The sequence below is a fragment of the Erigeron canadensis genome, chromosome 2 (genome assembly GCF_010389155.1).
Source record: "Erigeron canadensis isolate Cc75 chromosome 2, C_canadensis_v1, whole genome shotgun sequence".
Taxonomy (NCBI): domain Eukaryota; kingdom Viridiplantae; phylum Streptophyta; class Magnoliopsida; order Asterales; family Asteraceae; genus Erigeron; species Erigeron canadensis.
The window spans coordinates 22,939,754-22,950,687 of NC_057762.1; the positions used below are offsets into that span (position 1 = coordinate 22,939,754).

Consider the following 10,934-nt stretch of genomic DNA (forward strand, 5'->3'; position numbering starts at 1 on the left):
ACATTGTAAATGGTTACTTTTGCAATCATTGAAATGAAAATAGCAAAAGTAAGATCAATTGAATAGAATCAGCTAATAACTAAAGTTTTTAAGATTTAATTTTACGTCCGAAAAAGACGACATCAACTACATGATAAGGCATAGAACACAAGAGTAAACTATCTCTAAAGGGTGATGATGTGTACATTATTTTTTTTCTTTTCCATGCATGAAACATCGCCTTTTTAACAATTTACACACTAATGTTATTTAACTATACACGAAACACCACTCAGTCTCACATTTTACAAACTCTAAAGATTCGGCCAAAAAATCTATGTTTGCACAAAATCCAGTGTCTGCAACTTCTTCATTTTCCGATCTGTTGAACAGAAATCATTAAATCAAAATAGCAATTTACTTCTCCCCGTTTTTCCATTAAAACAAACAAGACACACGAGTCAAACAGGTTATCAAATCCTAATAACAAGCGAAAAATATAGTTGTGTTATTCCTCATATTTGAAAGAACATTTTTTTCTTTTATTAAGGTAACAATTATATCTTTGAATTTAACTAAAGGAGGGAAATGAAGAAGTATGTCATATTGGCCGTTACACATGCACCCAAGAACACGTTTATCAGTACATCGCCTCAACATTACACTCCCCAAGGAAAACTTTGACGCTTCGAGGTGAACCACAATCACCTTCAGCAATAATAGCTCGATCATTGGCAGCCATGTGTGCAATAATCTTGTAGATCATTTCAATCTATCAAAAATGAAATAAAAGATGTTAAAAAGCGAACAAAAATGATTGGTTACATATGTTCCAATAACTTCCCTTTGTTTTACATTTCATTGGCCTTATCCTGATTTCTAGTAAATGTGACCCATAGTCGTTTCTTCTCGTGTAGTAGTGGTAATTTCGGGTCACTTAGTGGGTGGCGTTTTATTGCAAATGGTCCAAATATAAAACATTAAATAAAATCAGAACGGCTCCAAATAAGTGAATGGGATAAAATTCCTCAACCTCTGCATTAATGCATACAACCTCCAAAATTAGTTTGACTTTATCCAAAGATATATTACTAATTGTGAAAAAGATTTTTTATGTTGAAAAAATTTAAGGCATCTAGTATTTTGTTTCATTATAGAAAGATGGACAAGAAAGTGTTAATGGGACGATTTTGGCCATACTTGGAACATAACCCGTTTATGAGCTCATTTTGACCAGTTACCCCATCTGCATGATCAGCTTATTTTTCTACCCCTGATCTCATTCTCATGTATTCATGAGATCACCAAGGATAAATAGGATAAAAGTACATACATCGTCAGGCGCATGGCAACGCTCCGCTACATCTTCGATCGACAATGGTTCCACAGGGTCCTTACAACTGGCAAATCATAGAAACACTGCCAGTAAGTTGATGGGTAATAAATTGGATTCACAATATATCTTGGTTCAATTACTTAAAAAACAGAAGTTACGAATTGGCCTTCTTGTCATCATTAACAGAAACTCAGAAAGCATCAAAAAAATCCTAATTTTGTAGTCACTGAGGGTAGTTAGACATTTTACAAGCAGGTCAAATCTTGTGGTATACAATGTGCACCATCAAGCATGTGCAAAGTCCATTTGTTAAATCAACTTACCAACATGTTTAATGATAAACGATAAACAAGACCAACAAACATATAAATATTGATGCTACATAATACTTCAGATTCTTGGCATATGACCAAAATAGTATTTTGCAAAATCGAATGCAGAAGTAGCTCCAATTTATTTACACAATTCCCAAATCCCAATAGTAATTTAAAACCTGAGACTCCCAAATTTGAAAAATGGAAATAATAATAATAATAATAATAATAATAATAATAATAATAATAATAATAATAATAATAATAATAATAATAATAAATCAACCATATGCAAATATGCAATAGCATACCTGGCTTCATTGAGAACGGAAAGAACCCGTTTCTGTAGAGCTAAGACTTCTCCTGCTGCTTTCTTTCCAGCTTCAACTCCTGATGTAGAATTAAAAGCATTTGTGAGTGTTAAACTTGTATATGGTCAAACTTGGACATATCATAGTCATAAGTAACATGTCTGCCGTTACATACTTGACACACAATACTCCACATTTATTGCACTTTTCCTACATATTCCGAAAAGATTATATATGTTCATCTTCAAAAATTAACAAGATATAAGTTACATATCATGTTAATCCATCAGTCTTAATATTTGGATAGACATGTTCTGATTCTGCTTTGTATTTATAAGGTTTAATCAGCTTTATACGAGCTGGAATAAAATAGATTGCCATACCCCTTCTTTTTCACACATCAAAAAGTCTCCATTCTTTTCACAATAAATGTAACTGTGTGTCTCAAATAATCAGGATTTTTCAATCAGCTAAAAGATCTGATTAGCTGATAAAACAACTTAACCCTATCTATTACAGTCCTTTTTAACACATTTAACCTTCTGACATTGTTTATTTACCATGACATAATCACTTTCATATTACAAATACAACTATGAAACACCCATTAGTCACATGGGGACTTTAAATGTAACTTTCTGCAAAAGAGTTTTTCTCGTACCTTTATCACTACAGAGCCATATGTACAAGGAATTTTCCAAAAATAACCCAACTTGCCATATCCAATTGCTAAACTTTCTTCAAAGTATCACTAACGGAAAACTAAATTCAAATAAAAGAATACATTATACATACCAGGTTGATGGTAAGCGTTGACATTCACAAGTGATGCATAAATACCAACTGCTCGTTCATAAAGAGCAATTAGAGCCCCAACTGACCGAGGTGTCACTTCTTGCACGGTCACTGTAACAGACTCCCTCCCATTTGCATAGAGTGCTGACCTTGTTCCCTGCAAAACAAATCAGACACTTTGGTTGAGTGGTATATTTAGCATGAAAAAGAATAGCAGTTGGGTTAACTTTGTGTAAACTTTGAGTTTGGTTAGCTGGTGCAAACAATCAAGCCAATATGATATTACATTTTTGAGTATTCAAATTAAGAACAACTGATCTTGATATAATCGAATCCAACAGTAGTCAACTGGAATGATGCTGTGCCTATACTGATGAACCCAATAAGCAATGTTTTGAAACCCGGACCGGACACTGAACTGGTTACACAATATTTTACTGGTCTGACCGGTCGGATCGATTGAACCGCGGTCAGACCGGATATTATATATATGTATATAATATACATATAAATATATTCTATATATAGATTCTAGGTAAAAATAATACAAGTATTAAAGTAAAACAAATAAAAACAATAGATTTTTATTAACTGGAAATCACTGTAAATCATGAAAATTATCGTGCATCAATTATATACTTGTGTTTCGTGAATCTTCGTGCATCAATTTTATGTTTTATTTGTTTTACTTTAATACTTGTTTTAAAATAACCAACCTCTTTATATATATTGGTTAATGAATACAGGTAATAAAAATATATGTAGATATTAAATTTAATAATAATAATATTATACGAAATATATATTTACTAATGAAATAGAGTAACTAGTTAGTTAGACATTTATAGTACATAGAAATAGAATATTAAATTTAAAATAATAAGGCAGAGAATAATTAAAGAAATGTATTGAGCAAAATAGTCTACCACATGTTTTCCTATCTTCTCTCTACCTTATACACTCTCATCGCCATCTCTTTTATTCTTACATCTCCATCTTTCTGACTTCCTCCATTTTTCGTATCTACCACCCCATAAATCTAGTCACCATGATGACCACAGCTCCATTACTTCGTTCTTGCATCCCAGATAAGCACTACCTTCAAAATACACCACAATGATCGGAACTCCGTCCAGATCTACCACGACGGCGACGGAAGTTTTCCGGCTATGTTTTCGATTAGATTCAAGTTGTGTGTCCCTTTTTTTGATTTTTACCCTCTAAAAATTAGACGAAAAACAAAAATTGGTCGCTTGACGTTCGTTGACCGACTCAAAACGGTTCGATTAGCGGAACGGTTCCGATCAGACCGCCCGGTTTATACGGTTCAGGGCGGTTCTCTAACAGCTATTCAACCGGGAGCTTTCCAACCGGAAATCTAAAAAATTCCGGTCCGATCGCGGTCCAATCGGTCGGACCGGCCGGTTTGAAAACACTGCCAATAAGTTGCTTGGTACATGTTACGTTGTGTAGCTTAGGCAAAGTCCTCAGGTGACTATACAGGATTTTGCACCAAAAATAAAAAATAAAAAATATTATAATATAATTCATGCAATGCTACATTCAAAGTTTGCACCTATTATTCTTGTATTCCTCTAGAACTAGAGTTGTGAAAGTAATGCCTTGGCGACTACTTCATGCAATGATATTTATTGTTTACTAACTTCACATAGTATGCTTTCAATAATATGAATTTGTTGTGATACTACAAGGTTAAATGCTTTATTTATGGTGTTTAAATTTATAACCCGTGTTACTTGCTAAGAATAAAGCATACGCCAAGTGAACAAAAAAGGAGGTCCAACGAAAAGTAAAGCTGATACAAATGTAATGGCGGACCTTGTTCATGACCATGCTATTGCATGAAACAAGTTACACCTCCCCTCTTTCATACAAATGATATGAAGTGTACTTGTTTGTTTCTAAATAATATGGTTATGACAAATATGTGTTTTCTAAGTCGGAGTAACTAATTCTCGATATTTTAAACTATTATGGAATATATTTTTTATACCGATTACTATTGTCTTTGTATCTAAGAAACTTTGGTACTTTTGTGTTAAATATGGGATGTAACATCAACTCTGTTAGAATAAAAAAAGTGTGATACTGTATACCCAAATCACCAGCCAACACTTTCATATTAATGGCAACGACCAGTACATAAATCTAGCACCGGAGAGCCTATATGAGGAACTATCTCAACTTCATGGACCGGGGAGTATCAATTTCCACCATTCTCTATTCCACGGGCCAATTTTCATAAAAAATCTTCAATCACAAATAAACTATAAAGAATGAAAAAAAGGAGATTTTAATAAATAGATTGGTAACGTAATAGACCTGTAACATTCCAAACAAGTAGTCACCGCAAGTGACCCCTGGTTCAAGCTCCCAATCATGACCAGGGGGTCGATCACGTAGTACTTCAATGAATGTTGCAAAGAAATTGTGTACACCTTCTCTTAGTTGCTGAATGTACCTGTTGCAGAATACAAATTAAACTTGACCACCATCACTCATAAAATGCTGGATGACCATGGACTCTGAATACTTACGCATGCTGATCCGTACTCCCTTTATTTCCGTAGACGGTAAGTCCTTGATTTACCTATATAACCAGGGAATGAAACCATAAGTACTTCTAAACAAGTTCCGATTATGGAGTTGCATTTACCAATATTTTAGCTTTTTAACATCACTAAGACTTCCTATTAAAATGTTTGTCACAAATCTTTATGATGACAAGCTTCTTGAATTAAGCATTTAAGTTTTTAATATCTTTGAGCACTTTTTTCCCCACGAAAAACTTAAAAACGAAGCTGTTTTATGAATTCTTTGTAAAATGACGATAGGCGATGTGATTTTAAAATGAGACTAATTTTTCTGGCAACTTAAAAACATGACTGAGTTTTTCAATACCAACTTATATAAAATGTTGGATGCCAATAATACTCTCTGTTGACAACTTCATGAACCATTTTCCTCTTTTAAGTAACATTTATTTTAAAGTTCGCATGAACTTAAAATTTGTTGGTGTAAAGAAAACTTTTCTATAGAAATTTCAGACTCTCAAAATACGTTTTATAAGCAGTGACATAGAAGTCAGGATTATATTAGGCATAAAGCGAATCAAACTAGTTTTATAAAGATAATGAAGCATACCCTATTGCCATCAAGGTCAAACTCCTTCCCAAGAGACTCCATGACCAACTGTTGCAAGTATCTGCTAAATAACAAAAGACTGTCCTTGTAAGGAAGTACCACCATATCCTGTTGAAACCGATAAGAAATCATCAATTTTGCAATAAAGGTAATAGCTTAAAAGTTCAATGCAGATCCAAAAATGAAAAACTGATTCACTATTATTGACGCCTAATTACCTTTGATCCTACACCATCAGAAGCCCAATACCAGCATAACGCCAGCAATGCTGCAGGGTTGTTCTTGACCTAACATTAACAAAACTCGTCAGCCTACAGTTTACGTGGATCTACATATAAATATTAAAAATGGATGAAAGGAAACTCATAATTCTATCTTGACAAAATTTACAGAAATTATTACTGACCACAGGAGTCCTGTTCGCCTCATCCATTAGTGATGCACCTGTCAGCATTTCTTTGATGTCGATACCCTAAAATAAACATCTCTCAACATTTGTCTTGCTGCAGTGAAGTAATAATTCAGTTAAAATTTCAAAAGATATGAGAACCTGAAGTGCTGCAGCTAGTAGACCGACAGCAGACATTTCAGAAGTTCTTCCACCAACCCAATCGAACATTGGAAATCTAGCTAACCACCCTTCGATCCTTGCAGTGTTGTCTAGTAGTGAATTCTCTTGTGTAATCGCAACACCCTGCATATGAGTATGTACATAAGCAATAATGAGAATAAATTGAAACCAACCACTACAAGTCTACAAATAGTTTGCCAAAAAAATAAAAATAGATAACTCTTTAGTTAAGTCACCAAGAAAGGAACACAAAAACGGCCCAAAATGTTGAATTCATTTCTTGACCATTGACTATAAGAGTAAGACTAATAAAATGATAACATACAGTGATGGATATATATATATATATATATATAGGTTTTAGGTAAAATAACACAAGTAATAATGTAAAACAAATAAAACAATAGGTTTCTCTTCACTGAAAATCACCGTGCATCATGAAAATCATCATGCATCAATTGCTTTGTGAATCGTCGTGCATCAATTTAACCATGATCTAAGGGTCAAGATCTTATCCTATTTGTTTTACTTTAATACTTGTTTTACAATACCCAACCCCTATATATATATAATATGCATAATGCATATGCTTCCATGCATGTGTGATGCATTAAAGCCAGCATCCCACTAAGCCACTACTGTAACAACACTTATGAACTATTTGCATTTTCCCACCAAACTTAGTCCATCTAACCTCTAAATGTAGGTCCATGTTCCGATGGGCGAGAAAATATAATAAAAGCAAAAAGAAGAACCTGAGATCAAAACCTGTTTTGCAAAGTTCAGTCCAGCGTCACGAAATGCCTTCTGTACTTCCAACAAACCGTTCCTGGTCTCTGGAGTGCCTCCACTCTGAGTCAAAAATATCAAAAGTAAGCAGGGGTTTGCATGTATAGGTGGCAAAATTGATAGGCTGGGTAATGGGTGAAAAAGGGTACTTTTCTGTACAAGTAAATATGGATTTGGTTGTGTTCTGTACTTCTGTTCACCCCGAGCACTTCTTACCCAAAATTATGTTTGAAAAGTAATTAGTGTCTCAGATATGATCACACAATTCATATTATCTCGATATTTTGAACAAAGTGATTGAGGGGGTTCTTTAAGTTTTTTGCATTACTAACAATTTGGGGCACTATTGACCCATTACGAGAGATAATATATAACTCAAATCAACCTATTTATAAGTGCACTGGTTGAAATTGCGATCTCTACTTTAAGAGCAGCGGGAAAAAAAAAAAAACAAACACAAGAAAATAAAATTATCATTTCTGTGCAGACCTTTGAAACTACTATTACAAGAGTAGATGCTAACTCCGGGCCGAGTTGAGCGATTTGGTGGTCAATTCCTGCTGGGTCTGTATTGTCGATGAACCTTATCTGATAATCAGTAAGAATCAAATGTTTACATTCTTAGCAACAACGGACAGAAGAAAAACGAAAAGATTAATATGAAAGACACGATAAATATACCACCCTCAAATAGGCTGTCACATAATGGGTAACTTGCTTCAACAATTATCACGAAAGTATAGAGCTATTTACCGAAAATATTGATGTAAACCAGCAGGTTGCCAATTTGACAATTAAGGACTATCGTTAGGTAATTCTAAAAATATTACTTATTGGCAAATAAAAATACTTCAGTATAGGGCTTGTCAAAATAGTTGTCATCCCGACATTTATTGCAACCTTTTATTTAATGTTGATTTCTTCAGCCAAAAGAAAAAAATTACCTGACTCGCTAATCTAAATAAACAAAATTGAATCGTTAAACATAATTTGTTCAAAGAACGGTTACATGATGTTTCTTTATCCTAGCTGAAATTGCCTCAATAGGTTTAATGGCTGAAAATCACTAACTGATGAATGGTGACGGATCACAAAATGCATTACCTTGAGAGGAGGATTATCGGGTGCTAAAGCCTCTGCAACAAACTGTGGTCCAAGAGCTGAGCCTCCAATCCCGACTGAGAGTATTTGTGTGAATCGGTCATTTGGAGAAGAAGGCGGCTTTATCTGAAATCATAAAGCTTAAAAATTATACGGAAAATGCACACTTTTATGTTTTAAATTCTCTGAAGTTAATGACACACATATATTTCAAATTTATAATTAACTTACACAATTTCAATATAAACAGAGACCTTTTTTATATATGGATGCTATACCTGATATTAACATATAGTTAATTTTTCTGTCTTAAGTTCAAATACATTTAAAAAAAATATTACACCTGCTAGTACTTTGTTTAATATGTATAGTCAATTAGTCATTAGTCAAAGTGTGACAACTTACATAATTATACATAGTATTTGGCTCTATACCACTGTTTGCTCTTAATACTAAATTCACTATGTTACATTTTGGCCTTTAAGGTTTATACATTTAATCACTAAGGTCAACAAAATACATCTACAATTTGAACGTAAAAAATGATTCACCATGGCCAAAACGTAGGAACTATATGGACTATAAAGATTTCCGTAACATCTGAAAAAAGCAACATTCTTGTTCACTCTAAAAATATATAATGTCCCTTTGAACTTCAGCAATTTCAATAACCATGGGATAGCACTTCAATGTCAAGTTTAATAACCTTTTCCCTACTATATAAGAGCTCAATGACAATGAAAAAAGAAAACTTCCAAGACTTCCAGAAATGTGGTTTCGGTTTACATATACCTCAAACACTGTTCCATTTATCGTTAATAAACCTGAATCCATAAATATTACTTTTCACCCTACAAAAAGGCTTGTCGGACCATATATAGTCCGTCAAAACTCAAAACTACGTTTTGGATTTTACTTTATATACTCTCCGTCTCAAAATGAGTATACATTAGACAGAAGACGCACAGTTTTAGATATATATATATATATATATGATAATTCCAGTGTATAAGACCAAGATAGTATATATACCCCTTTGCTTTTTGCACATATAAGCCAAAGATTGTAAATCTTATAAAACAAATATGTTACTTTGGAAATAAACTAAAATAGAAAGGCGAGCACCGATTTCAGGGATAAATGATTTACAACCACTACTTCAACAATGTCGAATCAGTTAACTTAAAATTACTGTAGTACTAATATCAACACAAATTCTATCAAAAGTCAATCCTCAGTCACTACTCAAACAAAAACAAGTCAACAACATCAATAAAAACCGACCCGAATTACGGAATTAGATATATAAACAAAAAAAGAAAACCGAACCTTGCCAGCAATGATATCGTCCGAAAACGAATAAATGGCTTCAAGGGTATTCTCAATCTGCAACCTTAAAAAACTATTAGGAGACAATTTAGGATTCCTAAGCCAATAATGTCCCACCATTCTTCCTTCATCCGGATTCGAAATCGCCCCTTTTTCCAATTCCTCCATATCTTTAAAAGCTTTCACAAATTTAGGCTCCATTTCCTTAACAAACTCATCACTAAACCCGATTCGACTCACATCCAAATACAATCCCAATTCTTTATGTTGATACAACCATTCTGTGTATCTTTCCCATAATGCTTTTGGGTCTGTTTCTAACTGATGTTTTTTTGTCGATTTTTCACCGGTGATAGCCGGTGATGATAGACTTGTTGGTGCATCACGCGCCACTGAATGTGTTGTGAATAGATTGTAGTTGAGTTTGTTGTTGTTGACTTTTAAGGTTTCGACAAACTGTTTTGATGATGTTGATGATGATGATGATTGGAAGTGTGGTTTTGGGATTAAGTTTTGAGAACATAATCCCGAAATTGATGCAGCCATGTTTCTGTTTTGATGATGATTCGATGAGACCAAGGTTGTTTTCAGTCTGTGTAGTGTGTGTGGTTTTTTTAGAGAGAGAAAATAGTTGTTGCCATTGAAATGAAATGAGGCTGCTTCTTGATGTTCATATTTTTAATTAACTTTTTTCTTAGTAGTTTAGTTTAACTAGTAGTATTTATATAAAAAAAAAAAAACTGATTATGGGATTCATGTTCACGTATCAATATTTTAATATTTTGAATAAATAATTATCATATGATTTTTAAGGTTTAAAAAAAATGTATATTAAAGATTTTTTTACCCAAATTAAATACCTTAACAGATTCATATTCTCTTCTTTTATATAAATTTAGAATTTATATATAAATTTTCAATTAATAGAAAGAAAATTGCTAGTTAATCTTTCACAATAAAAAAAGTTTTTACCTTTTAATAACAAAAATCCACTGCTAAATTTTATAATAAATATATAATTATTTAATGCATGCATCTTAATTAAACCCGTAAGATTTTCTTTAAAACAAATTTTTTTTAAAAAAAATGCCATCGTTTTTAATAAAACTTTTATCTAGAGAGTATTTTACTTACATTCATAACCCAAAACTTAAAAAATCATCTTATTTTATGTATCAATAATCAATCTATCTATTTTTATATTTTAATTTGATTTATGTTTTTTTTTTTTACAAGTACTGGTA

The 10,934-nt window shown here is 32.9% G+C and overlaps 1 protein-coding gene across 1 annotated transcript; it reads right to left on the reverse strand.

Moving 5' to 3' along the window:
• Positions 1 to 378: 378 nt before the first annotated feature.
• LOC122586708 (glucose-6-phosphate isomerase 1, chloroplastic) lies at positions 379 to 10,350 on the reverse strand. Its single transcript, XM_043758695.1, has 14 exons — positions 9,691 to 10,350; positions 8,365 to 8,487; positions 7,750 to 7,848; positions 7,240 to 7,323; positions 6,451 to 6,594; positions 6,307 to 6,372; positions 6,119 to 6,187; positions 5,901 to 6,008; positions 5,294 to 5,346; positions 5,079 to 5,217; positions 2,736 to 2,892; positions 1,941 to 2,019; positions 1,313 to 1,379; positions 379 to 751 (listed from the first exon to the last, which is right to left on the reverse strand). Exons 1-14 carry the CDS (start codon positions 10,234 to 10,236, stop codon positions 620 to 622), a joined length of 1,866 nt encoding a protein of 621 aa, XP_043614630.1. The 5' UTR covers positions 10,237 to 10,350; the 3' UTR covers positions 379 to 619.
• Positions 10,351 to 10,934: the final 584 nt, after the last annotated feature.

What these genes read in the sequence shown, in the direction of transcription:
- LOC122586708 (XM_043758695.1), bottom strand. Translation starts at nt 10,236, where the DNA reads ATGGCTGCATCAATTTCGGGATTATGTTCTCAAAACTTAATCCCAAAA. An exon ending in GACTGAACTTTGCAAAACAG is followed by an intron (nt 6,595 to 7,239) that starts GTTTTGATCTCA and finishes ACTCATATGCAG; the next exon opens with GGTGTTGCGATTACACAAGA. An exon ending in TCCGTTCTCAATGAAGCCAG is followed by an intron (nt 1,380 to 1,940) that starts GTATGCTATTGC and finishes ATGATTTGCCAG; the next exon opens with TTGTAAGGACCCTGTGGAAC.